Raw genomic sequence first — 19,598 nt, 5'->3', positions numbered from 1 at the left:
AGACCTGCGCCAGATCTGTCCACTACCATGGCTGGGCTTCGGGGCACCAAAAGGAGCCTTGCTGTAGCTGGGAGGAGACTCCCCTGGTACAAGATAGGCCTCAGCAACAGTTGCATGTGAGCTTGTGTTGCTGTAGGCAGCTTAGGCAGGAGTGAGCCATAGGGGACCAAGCAGCCCATCACAGATCCCAGAGGTCAGTCCTTCTTGCTCTCTAGGGGTCAAGTAACAGACATTCTTCTTGCAATCCCATAGGTGACTTCCTTCGTACAGCCTCAAACCATAGGATGGGCTCAGAAGAATCTGGCAGTGCGATACGGCCATCAGGTCTTGCTTCTCCACCCATGTGAGATACAAAAGCACAAGCACTGGGAACCCAAACATGGATGGACCTGCCAGCCTAGGCCCAGCTGGTGTGTGGCTATGGAGTTACCTGATAAACAGCAATGACAGCCATGGTAACAGAGAGAACCAGCTTCAGTGGGATCTGGAAACCTGCAAGCCCAGAATCACAAGTTTTAGAATAGGGTTTCAAGCCTTATAGCAACAGCATGAAGCATTACCCAAAAGGCATCCCATACCTGCCTTACTGCCTTCATCTGTATCCTGTCCCTCTGCATCCTTCCACCTGTACCTCCATTCCTACATAGTCCCAGGTCACTCTTGCCATCCTTCTGCAGTGGGACCTAACCCCCAGTTCATCCACTGGACCCTCTGGCCCTGTCCATCAAACAATCCATTCAGCTCAGCCTGTTGAGCCCTGGCAAGACTCTTGCTTCTCCCTGAGCTCCTACCCTTAGTTTAGCTTCTACCCATCTTGGGCGTCAGCCCCTTCCACTGGGCTTTAGCCATCTGAGCCTAAGCTTGTCCTGGCATCACCCTCACTGCCATGGCTTAAGCTCTCCCAGCCTTGGGCCAACTTCTCCAGCCCTCTGGGGCCCTGGGCCCAGCACAGCTGCTGTTGCTCTGCCCCAGTATTCAGCCATCCAGGTCTGACCCCAAGCCAGGCTGCCTTCCCAGCCTTGACCCAACTCATCCAGCCCCCTCAGTCCAGCAAGGCGGCTGCACCTCTTCACCAGCCCTCAACCCTCTGGGTCCTTGACCAAGCCAGACTGCTTTCACTGGCTCTCCCAACCTTAGTCTACCACATCTGCACCAGCCCTCTGGGTCCTCAAGCCCAGCCTAGGCTGCCTGTCCCAGAGTGCACCACCAGGTCCCCCATCTTCCCTTACAGCCACAATTCAGTCCTCTGGCATCAAGCTTAAGTTACAACAAATACAAGCAAGCAGTTCCACAACTAAAATCCACCCCATTCTGGGTCACTGCTACACTGCAAGCCATAAGTACCCCTTAGCTCTCTCCTTCCAGCTCTGTGGGACAATTCAGGTACCTGCCAGTCTGTCTCTGCAGCCATCTCCCTCAGGAGCATCTCTTCCTGCAGCATGCAGGGCCAGACTGCCCGCTTGGTCTCAGGCACTGGGCTTATATGCCCCAAAACCCTACCCCTTCTCGTCAATGTGGCTTCCCAGCCATGCACAGGTGTTTCCACTTTGGCTTAGTGGCCAGCTTATCCTCCTCTGCTGCAGCTTAACCCAACTGTTTTCAGCCTTTACTTCTGGGCTGTCTGGATGTCTGCCCTTTAGCTGCAGATGCCAACAGCTGCACAAGTCAACTTTCAGTTTCAACACTGTTGGAGATGTGTAAAGGCCAAGCAGAAGAGCTGGCAATTGGAAGAGAAATACTTAAATCTGGGTCTATTGGTAGTGGTGGTGTTGATTATGTCTTAAGTTGTATTCTTGGAACCCAAACTGAATTGAACAACTACCTGGCAAGCGCTCCTTGGGCATCTTTGTCTTATAGACAGACTCTTATTGGAATTCCCTGGTGAATTTTACCCCCACATTGTTAGTGGGGAGATCTTACAGTCTGACACTGTAGTAGACAGGTATAAGAAGCTGTTGTCCCTCGTGAACTTTGCCTTGCAGTCAACTGATAATTCCCACTGCAGCTAGGTCCTGGATAGTCACTCCAAGTTCTTATCCTTGCTGTCCCTGGTCATTTTCTAGCAGCTAGCCTGTACCCAGATGCTGGCCCCAAAAACAGCAAGCTTGGCCTGCTGCACTCTCCCCTTAAACAGGAGCTTCTGCCTCCTCGTTACACATCCATAGCATCAATCCATCCATAGTTTTACAATCTCTGTCATTCCCCCTTTTCCATAGCCCATCCAAGGATATGCCCTCTTTTTATCCAATTCCCACCCCCCATCTGTGGGTGCAATGGCTGTCAACTGAACCATAAAGCAGAAGGACGGTTCAAGATTTGTCAACACACTTCCCTGTGGTGTGGTTGCCCATCCGTGCTGTGCCAGCAAGAGGAAATCTAGTAGCAGAGCGCTCTTTCAGCACCCTGATTTTCCTCTCAAGGATGACAGTTTGTGCAAAAATCGAGGTGTTGTGCGTGTCTAGTATGGCAGCTGTCACGGCACAGATGCTTGGGAAAAAGAGCCAAGAAACACAGTTGCTTCATGTGGGAGGAAGTCTGGTCGCTGGAAGCCTAATATGTCTATCAGAAGATCTTCTGGTACATACCTTCCTGGGGGGTATAGATATAAGAGTACAAATATGCCTGGACCTTTGACAGGAGACTTGCTTTGACTTTACCAGAGCTGGAAAGGAGAAAATTGCAATAAGCAGAGGGCAAAGAGCATTTGAACAGAAGCATTTCTTGCTTTGTAAGTGTGTGGTAGCCAGCAATAAAATCGCCCACCTCTTAATGACCAGTCCTAGTGATGCTACTATACTCAGCTCTGCCAATACCTCCTTCAGTGCCAGGCTCCCCACATACAGCTGTCCTTGAAGGCTCTTCAGACCTGTAGCCACCCACCCCCTACTATTCCAGGACTCATTCAGTTTAAAGTAACTTTGTTAAGAATTGTGTTTTCAGGCTCAGAAATATTGACAAGGTCTTATTCAGGGTTAAAAAAAAAAAAAAAGGGCACTACTTCTAGCATTAAAAAAAAAAAAAAAAAAAAAAAGGAGTAGGAATATAGGAATGAAAGGGCCTACCAAGGCACTAAGTCCAATCCCCTGCTTTGAAGGTAGCCACATTATACTTCTCAAACAATGAAAAAGTATTTTTAAAAAGCCATCAGTGTCACCCCTGTATAATCTGTTTGAGTGTGTACATGTGTTTGAGGCTGCTAAAGACTGCTTCACCTTGGTGAGTTAAAGGCTTTCAATGTTCTTGCTTTGAATTGTAATAGAAATGTCAGAGCCTCATGGTCCCCCTTTCACCCGCTCCAACCCCAAGCACTGTTTGTGAGGACGTACCAGTTGCTTTTCCACAGCCAGCCAGCCAGCTGGGAAATGGTAGGGCAGAGTTTTATCTAGGGGACGAGGAAGAACCCGGATTTCAGCCTTACCTTTTCCTTTGTGGTTTTTTGGCCAGGATATTCTTCAGGTATCTCTTATAATACCCACTCCCTGCCAGCTGAAAAAGGAAGCAGCACAAGAGTCTATTTGTTTGGATACAGGTCATGGTGAGATGCTAGAAGTTAGTGCTGTGGTTTTCAGAAATCAAGTGGTCTGAGGAGAATTTAAGTGGAGATGCCCCTCACCCCTTTCAATGGGAAGGAAGGATGCCAGCTCTCCAGCAATAGACACTTCTTACTGGTTGTAACTTAGTCCAAGTCCCACCCCCTATTCTCCCCTTCCCATTACAGCCACTTGGCTGGGAATGGGCCAGCTATTGACCCAATGAGGATTCTCCAGCCAGGACAGAGGCAAGTCAGTGTAGGCATAGCCTGTAAAATATCTCCTAGAACAAGGGGGGTGAGTGGGAGGGACCAACACACTATTATTTCCTGGTATTTTCAGCCAACAGGATGGCCCTTGATCACTCCTGTCACCTAGTGAAGGCCAGACCAGGAGCTGTTCAAGTCAAAGCAGCATGGAGTTATAAACCAAGCACCCAGCAGCCTGCACTGGGCTATTGTTGGTTCAGATGATCCAACCCCTACAGTTCACAGTGAGGGTTTCTAGCCAATTAGGTAAATTAGGTTTCTCTTTGGATGGCTCCTGCCTGCCTGCATTTTAGACCAGACCACATGTGAGAGTGCAGTGATATTACAAGCAGTGTCAATGCTTGCAAAAGAACAAAGAGGTGGGAGTGAACATGCTAACCCAGGGAACAAAGCAAAAAGTAGCATGAAAACAAGATATGGGGTTAAGTGAATGAATCTAGAGCAACCAGCCTAGGATGCAAGAAGGATTTCATTTCTATCCTAACTCCCCAAGCCTTCTCCGGTGATGCTTTTTCACCCTCCTAGTGACTTCCTCTTTACTGAAAGGAAAAAGGGCCCAGTAGTTACAGCATCTATGTAAGACCTGGGTTTGAGATCCAGGTCAGGGTCTCCAGTCATCTGGTGGAGACTTAAAAGGGGAAGACTAGGGGTGCTGCATGCAACAAGTGGCTCATGGTCTATCACAGGGATATCCAACCAGTATCCCTGCCACATGCTGCCTCCCTGCAACACAGGCAGCCTGAACCAATCCCTCCACATGAGCTTCCTCATGCCACCAGTGCTGCACATGCAGTATGAGCACCCCACTGACTCCAGGTCAGTAATTCAAGCCACCCTGCTACCCCCGCCCCGTACCACCACTATACAAGCCCTCCCATCACGCTGCTCTGCCTCAAAGATCCTGTCCATCACAGCAGCAGGAGCTACACAGGGAGTGGCAGGAGCTCCAGGACCACACATCAGCTTGTCTCCAATTAGACAGCCCTGTTCATCATAGAGTACCCATCCCCCCCACACAATCAGCCCTCCAAAACTGGGGTGCATTTATAAAGAGAGATGCTGATTTTCTGCCCAAGATAGAAGCACCCCACTTTGATTCATGCTCTGCAGTGCAGCAGCTGTGGTATTATTACTCTTCAGGCAGAGAAGAAAATCAACTGACTTGATGGCTCAGGTGTGAACTATTGCCTCCCCTTTTTAATTGTCATGATGTTTCACTAATTTTTCTGTCTGCTAGCTGCTCCCCGTCTCTTTCCTCCCATTTCACAGCCTAAGCAGGAGAAGGAGAGTGAATCAGCTGAGGATTAGGTTTTGTCCCTACTCTATGCAGCCATAACTCTGAAGAAAAAAAAAAAAAAGAGTCTTCATTCTACTTTTCAAAAAAGATTTTAATTAAAAGGTTTTCAACCTTTTTTCCCATTTGTGGATCTCTAAAAAACAAACAAACAAAATCCAAATGGAGGTGTAGACCACTTTAAATTATAAGTGAGGGTATTCAGATATTTTTGATTGACCATAATCATCTTTCATGGACCCCATAGACAATCTGTGGATCCCCATGGTCCACAGGTTGAAAGCCACTGTTCTAATTCTAAGCCATGTGGACATACTGACAGGGTATGTACACCTTGGCTATGTACTAGTGTCCAAGGCTCAAAAATGTAGTCCGATCGAAATCTATGACTAGAGAGCATTAGTCTCTGGAGAATGGTGCTCCTAGATTTCAGTCCCCAATAGACAAGTGGCTAAGGCACTCAGCTAGGAAACTGCCTTTTCCCAGAGCAGGGTTTGAACTTGACATCTTTGATTTTCCAGCATAGTGCTCTTCACCACCATACCACACCTCAAGCATTAGTTGAGGCTTTCTACACCGGGTTTTGAAAATATCCCATTGGACAACCACTAAGGAAGAAGTACATCAATCTGGGTCCAGGAGGTAGACAGAAAGCCAGGAGGGTACGAGGGCACTGCTAGGCTAGCAGGGAAGGGGCTCCGAGTTGTAGCCTGGAGTCTTCCTCTCACAGCAAGGTAGACCCCATCCCCCTTGCTACCCTCCATCCTTCCCTCCCACCTCCCCTGTCACTACCCTCCATCCTTTCCCAGCCCCTTCCCACCCCCCGAAAAAATCCCCAAAACAACCTACAAGATGGAAAGGGCAGAGGCTCAACTTCAGAAGATGAACAAAGAAGAATCTGCACAATGCCCAACCCATGATATGGCATTTACAATACTGTGCTGGGAAGTCAGAGATGCAGGTTTAATGCCCCTCTTGCCAAGGGGAGGAAGGGGGACTAGAACCTAGGTCTTTGGCTTCACAGTAAGTGCTCTTGTCACTCACCTACTGGGACTAAAACATGGGAGAGCCCAGGTCCTCCACCACCATTTTGCTGCCAATACACATACATGTTGGTTGTCCACCTGCATAGAATTGCTACCTGCACTTAAATGCCAAAAAAATGCCATGTAGAACAGGCACTTAAGTGACTATCAAAAAATTACAATTCCATCCCAAGTTCTCATACCCAAGCTAGTCTGTCCCACATACATAGATCCACTCCCTTCCCCTTCCCCCCCCCCCCGCCTCAAAATCAAAGGTACAAGTTCATAAAGTTTGAGTTGCTACTACTGTATCAATATATAGAGAAAAGTGGAGGTTCCTAACACTTCTCTTGCAGGATTTACAACAACATGCCAGAGTGGATTCAAGAGGAAGCTGTAACACATTACCTCTGTAGCAGCATTTCTCTCCTTTGCAAAACTCCTGATGAGCAGCAGTGGATACCAAAGGCTCAGGACCACAAGGCAGAAGATAACAGGGACATAAGACAGCAGGGAATAATACTTGTAGATCTGCAGAAAATGGGACAGCTGAGAAGTACGATATCCCTACCCACCACTCAATAGGCTCTAACTTATCTAGTAAAGCAGCTCTGCAAGTCTGAGGTCCTCAAGACAGAATGAGCCATAAAAGCAGGCAGGTCTTAATTGTTTCCACCACAGTCCCATAGATCAGTGGTACCCAACCTTTTTGCCCAGTGGGCTGGATTGACTGAGCACTGCCCATCCAGAAGCCAGAACCAGCTCATGGGGCAGACATGGAGAAGGGCAGGGGTTGAGCATTCCTGTCATGGGGAGTTGGGATGTTCAAAAGGCAGAATTGGCCAAGAAAGTCTCTATCCTTTTAACCCAGCTCCCAGAAAAACCAGATAGGCAAACTTTTCTGGCTGTAGGATGGAATAATCCACCCAAGTCAGAGGTAGATGGGGGGTGCTAGGACCTGGCTGCCACCAGTTGTCTATGGCAGCACAGGGAGCATGCACACAGCTAAAGCCCCCCCAGTGACAAGTGCTGCCGAAGCCCCACAGCCACAGGCCTAATCCAGCAGCTACATGGGCCAAATCTGGCCTGAAGGCCACAGGCTGCCAGCCACTAGGTTAGGAGGCTGTAAAGCATTTTAGATGGGAGCCTCACTACAGGTGACCACACCATGCTTTCCATCAAGTGGGATCCAACTTGGGGATAGTTATCCCAGCTTCAGGCACCAGCGATTTATGCCCCACTCCTTTTCTGCCTTCTAGCAGACATCTTCAGCAACTGGCAGGAGTGGGCAAGAAAAATAATTTATTTGCTTTTACCTTGGATGACTGAGGGCAATCCACTTTCTGCCAAATATGGACCACACAGTGGCACCAGGAGAGCAAGCAGCCCATGAGGTACCCAGCTCTGTGCCGGACTGTGGCACATGCAATTAAAGGATAGTAGAAGGCAGGGTAATAGAGCAAAGCCATGATCTTCCAGTACTCTAGAACAAGGGTTGGGGAAGAAAAAACATACAAGGGCACAGCTCTCAGTACAGGCAAGGATTAACAGGCAAAACAATGCGCTTTTGTACTGCATGGCAGGTTAAAAGATGCCAAACCACCCAAAGCTGGGAGTAGACACCCAGTCCAAGCTGATATAAAAAGAACATAGCCACTTAGCCAGCAACTGCAGCTCCCTTCCCTTCCACCATCACCCAAACACATCCCTATTAGCCAACCCCATGCAAGATGCCCCTGAAAGATCTTAGCTAAAATGAGGCAGCAGCACTAAATTTCAGTCTCCACACTAAAAATCAAGGTTCTTGCCTTCCAGATCCAGCTCATTTTGGCTAATTAAACATAGTATGTTTAGAGAAGCTTTTAGGAACAGCAGCCCAAATAATACACCTCAGTCCAAACTCAGGTCTCCACTTGCAACCTGAAATGGCAATTCCCCCAGCTGCTGAAATGCCGCCAAGAGTCCCAACACAGTGGGCCACATTTGGCCTGTGGGCAAGATTTCTGACCCCTGGTCTAGAGAAACACATGGATCAGTTTTCAGAGCACTAAATGTCTACAGTTCAGAGGGGCTAAGTTGTGGCCCATGGGACTTGTCCACATGACCAGACAACCCACACCCTGCTACCCACTACTGAATCTGAGGTCTTTAGCAGTTGCTGAAAACTCAAATACATGGCAAGCAAAGAGGGAGCAGGATGAATGCCTTTACTGTCATTCACCCATTAGGCTCTGGAGCCACACCAACAAACCACAGTCCCGCTACCAAAAGGTGGGTCATCTGGCCTGTGAGAAGACCCATGGGCTGGAACCAGCCTGCAGAGCCACACAAGTTGGATGCCTCAAGTTTAGAGGAAGGTCTACCCTTTCACTTCTCATCAAAATCAGGTTTGCACTGGTATCAGTGAAATAAGGGAGTGATAATTCATTCCCAGAGATAGACAAAGCAGAACATCCCCACAAAGATTGGTCCAATCTGAAGCAATACAGCTTTCCTGCCTGGGTCCTTTCCAAGCTACAGTGTCCTCTAGGAGGCTCAAAATAGTCCTACTTTGATGTAGCAAGACAGCAAACTGGAAAAAAAAAAAAAATCAGTAACATGGTCTTACGGATACTTTTGCAAGATAAAATACAGCATAATTAAGCCAATTTTTGCCCAGGTGAGCCAGGAGGGCTAAACACTTAGCAATATAATTTGGGGAGGGAGGAAAGATGTGCCCCACACACCCCACTCTCAAAGAAAATAATTTGATCAGCATCTGTCACTGAGGAAGAAGTTTAAACCCTGAACTGGAGATCTGTGCTTAACTGGAATGGACTGTGGAAACATCCATAGTTTCCAGAGGGCCTGACTGACTGCTTCAGATTTACCACCACACATCCTGATGGACTCTTGCACAGTAGCAGTTGTATTATTACCTCGATTGTGCTGAGAGGAGTCGGGGATGAAAGGCAGGGGGTCCTTATCCAACACCAAAACACAGAGAGAGGAGAAGAGGATTCCAAACACTGCAACCACCAGCCCTTGGTTTCCCTCTTCCTCCAAGAAATTCACAGGGCTGAAACCATCCAGAAAAGGGAAAGTTTGGATTAGAACAGACAAGGCATTCCCTTACCTGCCCATGGAGCCCCTTCACCTGCTGCACAGGGCACTATGGTTTGGGACCCCACTCCCCACCCCCATCTCCATCTCCAGGAGACAAACCATTAATACCAGGTAACAATTTCCTAATCCTAGCTATTTCAAAGACTTTACTGGGAGGTTAGTAGGTGCACCCATTTCTAATAAACCAGCAGTGCTGAACAACAAGATACATTGGAGCAGACAGGATTAAGTCCTCCCTATGCTCCTTGCTCAGAAATGGAGCTCCAGACTTCGCTGGTCCATGGAAATCCACTATGCTTCTAGGATCTGCCTCAAGTTACTGCTGTAAAGCCAATAAGGGGGTGGATAATTCTTATTTCCACTTTACTATAGGGGTGCAGTAGTGATTTACAAGCATATTTAGAAGATGTATAGTTTCCAACAGAAGTAACAGAGCAAGGATTGGTGAACCAGGTGGAAAGAACAAAAGATGTTCTTGGCATAGTAGGCATTTAAGCAATAACCTGGACCCACTCCATGAATAATGGCAGTTCACTCGCCACCCTTTGGTCTATGTGGCAAGTATCAAGCTCAGCCAAGCACACAGTTTGAAGAGGGCAGACAGAGTGGTATGAGCAAAGGTCTGAGATATAGAAGGATTCCCATGAGAAGGGTCCAGATACTGGTAGAATTAAGTGATACTCCATAACTAGGAGGGGGAATTAGTTCTTCTGGCACTACACACCTCAACCACCGCGCATCAAGGGCACAATGAGGTTCCCTTTGCAGCAACACTGAAGGGGTTTTAATGCCTTTTTAATTATTAAAAAAAAAAAAAAAAAAAAATTAGCCCCAAACCTTCCAGGCAGCCCCTACAAACACAGTGCCCAAAATGGGACTGGCAACCAGGACAAATGGTTCTGACAACTCAAACAGCTATTGTGGTCATCACTGGTAGGTGCTGAAGGACATAAGTTGCCTCATACTTGTGGGTCAACATCCTTTGTGAAGAAATATAAAGAGGTGGTAAAAACACCAGACTGGAGGAGAAGATTCAGAGGTTTGGAGAAGTTCCACAAGCTTATACAAATATTGTCATAACCCAATGATTGTGTGTACGCTTCGGCACTGCAGTATTATTTCCCGCCATCTGGAGCTTTCTTTGCATGGTGCAATTCTCAGTTGCATAGAGAAAACCCCGGTGCAAAGGAGTTCCCACCACCTGTATGTAAATTTGTTTCCCACTATTGGCTGTTTCTAAATTATTCCCACGTGGCAGCTAGTGATTGGCTTGCTAGCCATATAAGAGGCTTGAGCAGTTTCCGCCCAAGTCGGAGATCTCCGAGAATCTCAAGAGGATCCCGAGAACCCCGATTCCGAGAATTCCGGGAGAAATCCGAGAGAATTCCAGCAAGGATTCCACGATTACCTCGTGGATTTCTACGTAAATCTCGGACTGAATGGTGGTTTGATCAGCCATCAAGAGTCTCTCCCCGTCACCGAACGATCCCTGATATATCCCTACCCTGCGCGCTCGTTCAGAGTCACAGCTCGGACTCTCGTATCGGTTCAGAGAGCTCTCGTCATTCGAGTTTTCTTCTATCTACAACTGTAACCAAGCAAGTTTTCCTGCCTGCACCGCGACCATCTACGGTGTAAGTAAAATAATCTTTAATCAACCTCCACGCATCAGTGCCTAATTCTAGTCCACTGTGCCGACTTCCCAGCCCACGTGCCTGGGCTGCTGGCCACAGCCCCTCGGCCCCAACAAATATAAGCACACTTTTTTGTTGTATGTGTCATAACCCAATGATTTTTAGTGCCTCGGCACATTGGAATTTTCCCGCCACATGGAGCTTTCTTTGCACAGTGGATTTCTCAGCTACAGAGAGAAATCCCTGGTGCAAAAGTGTTTCCGCCACGCGTATGCAAATTAGTGTCCCATTATTGGTCAATTCTAAATTATTCCTACGTGGCGGCTAGCAATTGGCTCACTAGCCGTATAAAAGGTTAGAGCAGTTTCCGCCCAAGTTGGAGGACTCCACAACCACCTCGTGGGGAACTCTGAGCGCACTGTGGAGCCTAGCAAACTCCGCGTGTGTCTTGGAGGAGGACATAGGGGCCTGATCAGCTTCTAGCCACTCCCTGTCATAGTGGAAAATTTGACGTATCCCCCATGTGAAGCACTCGTGGAGTCGTGCATCAACAACTCATCTCGGTTCGGTTCGGAAGAGATCTCACCCCTGTGTGTTTGTTTGTGTGCAACTGCAACTCAAGCAAGTTTCCTTCCTGCACTGTGACCATCGGCAGTGTAAGTAAAGCTTTCTTTGTAAAACCAATACGCTTCCGTGCCTACCTCTACTCCGTAGTGGAAAAACCCCACCTGATGGTCCAGGCTACTGGCCATAGCCTTAGACCGCCCTCGGTCCCGATAGTATTAATCCATATTGCAGTGAGGCCTACAACCATTGATCATTAGTTGTTTGAATCCATATTCCAGCAAGGCCAACAACTGCAAACTTGCTAAGCCATGAGAAGCTGACTGGAGAAGACCTCGTCCAGCGCACTCTCTGTACGTAGCCCTAGTGGAGCATTTAATGGCTCAGAGCCCAACGTGCATCCTAGAAAAATTGTGCTTGTAATTTTACTACAAGAAATGGTTAAAAGGAGGAGCTACAGGCCATGTTTTAAAAAACACACACACAGAATACCCAACACCCACAGGTCAGAATTCAAAAACACTCCTGTGGAACTGTGCTTGGTTTCTGTTCTTTGTGAAGAGCTGCAAAGTGAAGTCAGAAACATGAAGGCCATGGTGAGGATTTTCTAACTGCCCATTTGAAGGGGCTAAAGAATGCACATGTACAAACAAATGGAAACTTCACTCATGTGCAACATTAACTGCAATTAGAGGAGTGGAGCGGAGTGGTTGGCACACATGTATTCTGGATGAGCCTCCCTATTATGACATGCCAAACTCTAGGCCATAATGGTACCTCAGCAGTCCAGGTGCTCCACTCCAACAGCCTTTACAGAGCTTCTTTCGTTTCACCAGAAAGGATAGGCCTATTAATATAGCCAGCTGCAAAGAGAAAAAAGGAATTATGCTCACCATTGTGATATCTAATGCCAGGAGGCAATGTTTCTCAAACTTTATAGACTCAAGGCACACCTCAGAAAAAATGCCAGCTCTTAATTTTCACTTGTTTTTTGACTACAGAAAAAAAATAGAGCAGTTCATCAGTTGTACAGAACTCAGACTACAGCAGGGCAGATTTTTTTTTTTTTTTTTAAACAAGACAGATTCCTATTTGAAATCAGAAAGTTTATCTTGCAAATCATGTTGGCACTCAACACTGCATGACACCCTGCAGGACCCATGAAAGCATCTCAAGGCACCCAGTGTCTTGTGAAACCTGATTGACAATCATTGTTTTTTAGGCTACAGAAAGCCAGACTAGATGAACACAGGCCAAGGAACATTACCCAATAATTTCTGAATCAGTTATATGGATGGACAGAGGAGACTTCCTTCAGAGAGCCGAGTAGCCAGCCCTAGCCACACCCAGAGCATACAGAACCTCTACAGGTACTCACCGATATGGGAGCCATGCAGATGTGGTACAGGCTGGAAGGGATGGTAGGACTGCAGTCTGCAACAGCACTAGCAAGCTTACTGGAAGAATACAGAAGAGAAATAAAACCCAATTACCTTTTAAAATATATGAGCTTCATGAAGGAGGAGCAGAGATAGAGGGGCATAAAGGGATCAAATTTACTGTGACTACTTAGATGAGAATTCTGCATTACCAGCCATTCCAGCCTTAGGGGAAGATGCTTCTAATTCCACAGCTATTGTGCCTGCATCAATATATTAGCCATCCAAGTAAAACATGTCTCACACACACACAAAGCTGCCTGTCAGGGTATGGAGGGATGGCATGAAGTATATTTTTCATAAGGTTTTCAAAACCATATCTCACTAATGGGGAAGATGACATATTATAAAAAGCAAGAGGAAGAACCAAGATGAATGGGGTGGGAAGGTTTGATTTTTAAAAGCAAAGCTTTAAAAAAGGTGCTAATCTTTGCCTGGCTTGTCCTAGCAGCACTTAAGGAAGACCGATAACTGCATCCAGTGTATTTACAGGTTTCAGTACCACGCCAAGGAGTTATTTAGGGTAGACCAAAGGTGAAAGAGCTAAGAGCAATAGGATTCAGTTAAATTTAGGGGGAACTCAGGAGATAAGTTGCTTAATAAGTCCTCGGTCTTACATGCATGTCTATTTTGCCCTAAGCACCAGGAGGACAGAACATTGTTTGGCAGTAAAGGAAAGGTGAATAAAGAGGATGATTTGAAAAAAATTTCCAGACCATTATAAAGGTTCAGCAGGAGTTCAGGATGAAGCCTTGGTCCATTTGTCATTCATTTTGATGGAACACTACAGTAGGAACAAAGATGCTTTAAAAATAAGCATCTTCACTTCTTGATACCACATTTCCCATAGGTTCCTTGACAGTGATGTACCAGTTGGAGACCGTGCCTCGTTCCATTGGCATTCACCCTCCATATATACCCGGAACACCCTTAAAATGTCTCCAATAAACAAGAAGCTGCTCACACCTCAGAGTTTGAAACTGGGTGCCTGTACACGAGCACAGAGGCTGCTCCAATGCCCTGTAATTGCAGCACATTGGAGCAGACTCAATTAACTGAGTCTGCTGGAGCGTAGCAATTACCACGCTCCAGCAGCTACCCGTGTCTCATGCATCAGTGTCCCCGTGCTTCCAAACAGCGGCAGGGGCGCTTGAACTAAAGCTTGATGCTAAATCTTGTTGCTGCCGCTTTGCTCTGTATCTTTGGACAAGACACTTAAAACTGGGGCCAACAGAGAGATCAGAGGAACAGGCCTAGCAGCCATCAACCAGCTTTGTCAAACGCCTCCAGGATCTACAGCCTTAAGGGCACCATAAAAACCTATAAGGAGTCTTACTATTGACCAACCTTGCTTTCAGATAGCCAGTCAGGCCACAGTGAGCACCAGTGATCAGAGTTATTTTCTCTACCAATGGAAGTTTGCAGCCTGAAGTTTTCATAAAAGTTTCACATTTGTAGAGAAATGCTGTTCTCAAAACTACCCAAGCCCAAGGGCCCTTCCCTTCCAGGCACCAATGATGCTTTTGCCTATATAGTCTTCTTCACATAGTAATAAGAAAAACTTTCCAAAAGAGGGCATGAAGACTCCTAGAAGGAGGATCTGATGGTCGAGTCCCTGCAGAAGGGGCTCTTGAGACCATGGTTAAAAAGTCCCGCACAACCCGAGGCAAGACACGCATTCCCACTGTGACTCAATTCTCCCCCCGCAATCTGCCTTGTCCACTTGAACTGCAAGTTATTTAAGGTAAATTCCACTTCCGTTTGTGCAGCACAACAGAGCTACTGTGGTTGGGTATACACTATACAAGCAACAGTATCTGGTCCACCTTACCTCCCCCTATTGGCGGCCTCTTCAGCATGGAGCTACTTCTCAGGTCCATGACAGATGGCTCACCATGGTCTTCCACCAAGCTGCTGATCCCCTTGTGCTTCCCAGCCTGAGGCAAGGAGCAAGACCAGCCAGATTGAGAGGCTGTCAAGGATGTCATTTGAGGGACCAGAATCAATCCAACCCCTCCTCTGTCCTCTTCCTCAGCAGGGAGAGTCTAGGGGTTTGGACCTGAATGAGGAGGACATGTCCTCAAGAGCTGGTAAAATACTCAGCAGATGTTAGGAGCTGAAGCTAGCTTCTCTTCAGCTGGTGGCTACAATCTGTCAGCTGGAGGGGAAACACCTTGAAAAGGAAGGAAGACCAGGGGGGAGGAAATAAAGAGGGGAGAGAAAGGAAAAGGGAGAAATAGACCAGATGAGAAAGGAAGGTAGACAGAATAGAAAATAATAACCTTTTAAAACCAAATCCAAGATGCCTCAGTGTTTGGTCGTCCAAGCCTGAGACATCTTGGAAGGATTCCACTTGCAGAGGACCAAGCCCCCCAGCCCTCTGGCCAAGCCACTGTGTAAAATGCTTTTAAATTGAGTCCCTAACAATAACAGTGCCCAACATTGTTAGGTCACTTTTGCAAGTATAAAATGGGAAGTCATCATGCCTGGAGTGTGAGCATCTGCCAGACTCTTGCTCCATCAAGTAGGCCACTAACATTTGAAAGCATACAATCACAAAACAGGTTGCAGGTGACAGAAAACACCCATGTAGTGACAATATGTCCACCTAGCTCATTTTAAAATCAGCAGATCTCAAAAGGGTTTAAACAGGTTCAATATCCCCATTTTAAAAAGAGGTAGAATAACAAGTGCAGGGAGGTGAGTGAAGTGACTTGCACAAGTGTCACGCAGCAAAGCTAGAAACAGAACCCACGTCTCCCAAATTCCAGTGTAATGTCACTTAGTGGAAGAAACAGCCTCCCAACAGGGAATCGGCTAAAATCATTGACTTTCCAAACCCTACTAGCAAGGAGTCTGGAGAAGCATTCAGAAGTCCTGATACTTCCCTGAACCTCCTAGAGAGAGAGAGAGGGGGAGAGATCAGGTTGAACTACTGCTATGGCCACTCTTTACTGGAAAAAAAAAAAAAGAACACCACCTCACACACATATGTACACACATTTTTTTTTTTTAAACTAAAACCCTAATGGAGAAACAGCCCTGTAGTTTTCACTCCAATGTAGGTAGTTAAAGTAAACCCTAAGCTCCATCATACAGATGTAAGAAGGCTTTTTAGGATTTATTAAGGTTTTAATAAAGGGAGACATCCCAATGACTCTTTCAATACAAAAACATGTTGATACAAACAAAAACCAAAAAAGCAGGCTCATTTGAGAGACTGCCAAGGCTTCCCTTTTGCCACAAAGGCAGTTCTGCCCTTGTGAACTAATACTTCAGCTCCCCTGCTTGTTCGAACTCAAGAATGCAGCAGGCATGAGATTAGGATCAATACAACTCCGAGGTTTTAGACCCTCCAGAGTCAAGCAAGTTGTTTTTAGTTTCATCTAAGTTATTCCATCAATTCTTAGCAATCATTCGGCTCCCAGCCAACATTAGATCCATTTCAATTATTTTTCCATGAGCTGCAAGAGGCTACTGAACTTTGGTCAAACATTATTGCAGCTTGAAATTCTAGTCTTTTTAATTTTCTTCTCTCTACTCTGCTAAAAACTTCACCCCTACTTGCAGCCATAGAAATACAGTTTAGCTCTTTGATCCAGTAGGATACAATTAAAACAGACAAAAAAAACAACACACCACACCACTCCCCTACCATCATCCCTACTCATCAGCTTCAGGAAAGCACTAGAAGGCCATAACAGCCTGCCTTGGGCCCAAAGCAATGCTATGGGCTCAAGCCTGCTTCCAGTGCTGGCAGTATCAGGGTGAAAGAGAGGATGTGCACTGTTTTCAAATGTGGCAGAATATTGGAAAGGTCTGTTAGCACATAAACAATCAGATTTTAGCAGGAGCATGCTAAATAAGTGGAACATAGTCACTGAGACTAAGCATATGATGCTCAGTGGGTGACAATGTTAAGGAAGTGCCAGTTGCCATCCTGGAGCCATTGCTGAAGACACCAGCTTCACAATTCACATTACCGTATTCTCTCACACATAAAACACAACTTTTCCAGCTGTTTTAGTTAAGATTTCAGTGCACATGATGATATGGGAGGACCAGGCAAAAGCAAAAAGTAAAGCCTGCACACAATCTGCAAGGAGCAAACCTTGAGCTGGCTCAGCTCCCTAGCTGCTGCTACTCAGAAGAGATCTCTCGCCATTCTACCTTGGGGGGAGGGGAACAAACAAAGGTGTGTATCTGATTCAGGGGCACATCGCGTAGGAGAAAATGTGCTATATGGATGCATGGCAAGAACATACGGGAGTGACCTATAGGTGAAGTGACCTCACTGCGAGGCAGGCTAGTGGCAGTAGTTCATTGCAATGGAAAAATTCTGCACCCTGGCAAAGCAACTGCCTACCTGGCTTTAGTGGCACAGCTCAAGCTACCAAGCATTTCCAGAGAAGGGTGCCTTGAAGTGCTCATGTGAAGAGACATAGCAGAAGGAGCAGCAATGCTCTCTTGCAAGGCAGGACAGTCAGAGCTGGCACACGGTACCATCACTGCCTTAGGCAGCCTTCAGGTGTCCTCTCTCACCTAAGATCACAGGACCAGAGTCCCAACAAGCAGAACCCCAAGCAATGCCAGTACCCCTTACAGTTGGTTTTAACTAACAGCAAGATAACACTGTTAGCATTAATGTTTGGCCCACGTCAGGTCAAAGATCTACCCAGCATAGGTGGCCTCTTGGGCTACTGGTAGGGCGTACCAGTTTCTACAGCCAATGGTGTGCAAGGGAGTGACATATTACATCTCATCTAGCCTCCTTTGTCACCACAGCCAAAAGGATCCATCTGCAGCTGGATGAACTGTAGGAAGAGGAGAAAGGCAGCCTCCAGCACCAACTCTGGAGCCAGGCTTCAACTCAGACCCCTTGATCCACAGGGAAACACCAACTCCAGCTATCCAAGATGGTTATTCTTTTCTTACTGATTGGAAAACTGAGGCACAGAGGTCCCACTGTGTGGCTAACCGCAATCAAGTGTTCCCATTGCAGTTTTAGTTAAGCCTTTTTTTTTTTTTTTTCTTCTAACAAGCACATTTCCAAGTAGGAATAGCAGCAAGGAAGATTTTGGGTGGAGGGGTGGGAAAGAGTAGAGGAGGGAGATATATGCATACATAGAGGAGCTCTTATTTTCCTTAAGCCACAGACAGAAAGTTTCATTTTATGGGAACTGGAACTTGGGAGAATGATAACATATTGGGAACAGCATCACTTCCAACCACGCTGGGTTAGATAGAAAAGGTAAGGGTTAGCACTTACTCGTCTTGCGGCCCCGAAGAATCAATGGGCTCATATATGTACCAGTCATTGCTGGAGAAGTCATCATAAGCGAAGGAGTCCTGGCTGGCCAGGGAGCTATTATTTGCCATCTCCCTCTCGGCCTTCACTAAAGGGAAAGAAAAGAAAGATTTCTTCCTGCTGTTCCTTAGAGACAAAAAGAAACATTATCCACAAATCCTCTTTCAAGCATCTTCTCTGGATCTTTCCAGGGTCCATTCAAGATGTTAATATTAAAGGAGAAAACATTATAGTCTGGGTAGCATACTTTGCTCTCTTTCCCCTTGTAAACTATGGTTGTACACCCCCTTCGACAGCTGATGGACCTAAAGGAGAAAGGGGGAAGGTAAAAAATAGAAATAAAAATTAATCTCTACAAAAGAGACACCTTGATTTGAAATACAGAGATTAAAGAACTCAGACATGGCTTATCAGGGTCCTTTCTCCTCCTTCACTGCACCTACCCAGCCTCAAGATGCTGACAGACTTGGAGCTGGTGTTTAGGCTGCTTAATGGCATTAACACGAATGCTCAGAGGCAGCACAAGGGTCAAGATTAGGCTTCCCGGCAAGATGCAGCTAACCTACAAAAGAAATAAAAGGAGGCCTGTGAAGTAACTGTATGTAGGACTGGGCATTTTAAGCCTCTGACCCACATAGCGCACGGATGTGCCAGTTGCAAACAGTTCCCTCCCAGCTGACGCTGCATTTCCACTGCTTTAAACTTCCCTCAAATAAATGTCCCCAGGCTCCAAAACATCTCAAAGAATTTGAGATCAAAGTAAAGGGGAAGGAGAATAACCTACCTTACTGCCAAAGCTTGCAGAACCACAGAAACGCAGGCCTGGTTGCAAGACCATGGCAGACCCCTTGCTCTGTTCTTCACATTGAATGAAAAACTTATGCAGAGACAAAGCCAGTAGCTGCTCCATGAGGATTAAAAGGACACTGAAGAGATAACAGATATCCAGACAGAGATCTCACTCTCTGCATTACTCTAATAAAGCAATTCCACTCACCTGAGTAAGGTATGACTCCATAGGAATTGGCAGGGGGCAGGGGTGTGGAAATAAGCATTTTGCCCTACCTGAGAAGCCTGACAGACATCAACGTGGAAAAGGAGAGAGAAAGAAAATGAATGTTTTTCCAGAGTTGGGAACATAATTAAGGGGGGGGGGGGGGGAAAGAGGGGGAAAGAGTCTAGTCATGTAAATAAAAGCAGCTTGGATTTCAGAAGGGCTGTGTATATTGCCATCAGTGGGATCTGCAAAAACTCAGCACCCTTATTCAAAAAACTTAAATTTTAGGATCCAGGTTTCAGCATGCTCTTAATATGATCCTTGGACCCCAACTTCTTCCTTGCCCCCACCAGATTTTCAAGGGGTGGGGAGTGGAGGGGAGGAATACTTGACAACTCCCCACCAAAAATGTTGTTTGCCCTTGCCAGCAATA

General features: G+C 46.5%; 1 protein-coding gene across 2 annotated transcripts in view; it reads right to left on the bottom strand.

The window, feature by feature from the left end:
- STRA6 (signaling receptor and transporter of retinol STRA6) overlaps positions 1-19,598 on the bottom strand; it is a 45,033-nt gene that overhangs the window by 15,052 nt on the left and 10,383 nt on the right. The window contains exons 2-11 of one of the 2 annotated variants that reach the window (XM_019477876.2): positions 18,612-18,730; positions 18,130-18,256; positions 12,800-12,878; positions 12,199-12,284; positions 9,037-9,176; positions 7,435-7,601; positions 6,527-6,649; positions 3,419-3,486; positions 2,586-2,662; positions 431-492 (exon numbers count right to left, since the gene is read on the bottom strand). In XM_019477876.2, coding sequence (XP_019333421.1) covers positions 431-492; positions 2,586-2,662; positions 3,419-3,486; positions 6,527-6,649; positions 7,435-7,601; positions 9,037-9,176; positions 12,199-12,284; positions 12,800-12,878; positions 18,130-18,256; positions 18,612-18,666 — 984 coding nt within the window. In that variant the 5' untranslated portion in view covers positions 18,667-18,730. The remainder of the gene's footprint in view (positions 1-430; positions 493-2,585; positions 2,663-3,418; positions 3,487-6,526; positions 6,650-7,434; positions 7,602-9,036; positions 9,177-12,198; positions 12,285-12,799; positions 12,879-18,129; positions 18,257-18,611; positions 18,731-19,598) is intronic. The other variant, XM_006273156.4, reaches the window with a different exon arrangement.

Source organism: Alligator mississippiensis, chromosome 11, assembly GCF_030867095.1.
Source record: "Alligator mississippiensis isolate rAllMis1 chromosome 11, rAllMis1, whole genome shotgun sequence".
Classification (NCBI taxonomy): domain Eukaryota; kingdom Metazoa; phylum Chordata; order Crocodylia; family Alligatoridae; genus Alligator; species Alligator mississippiensis.
This window is presented reverse-complemented; position numbering and strand designations above follow the sequence as displayed.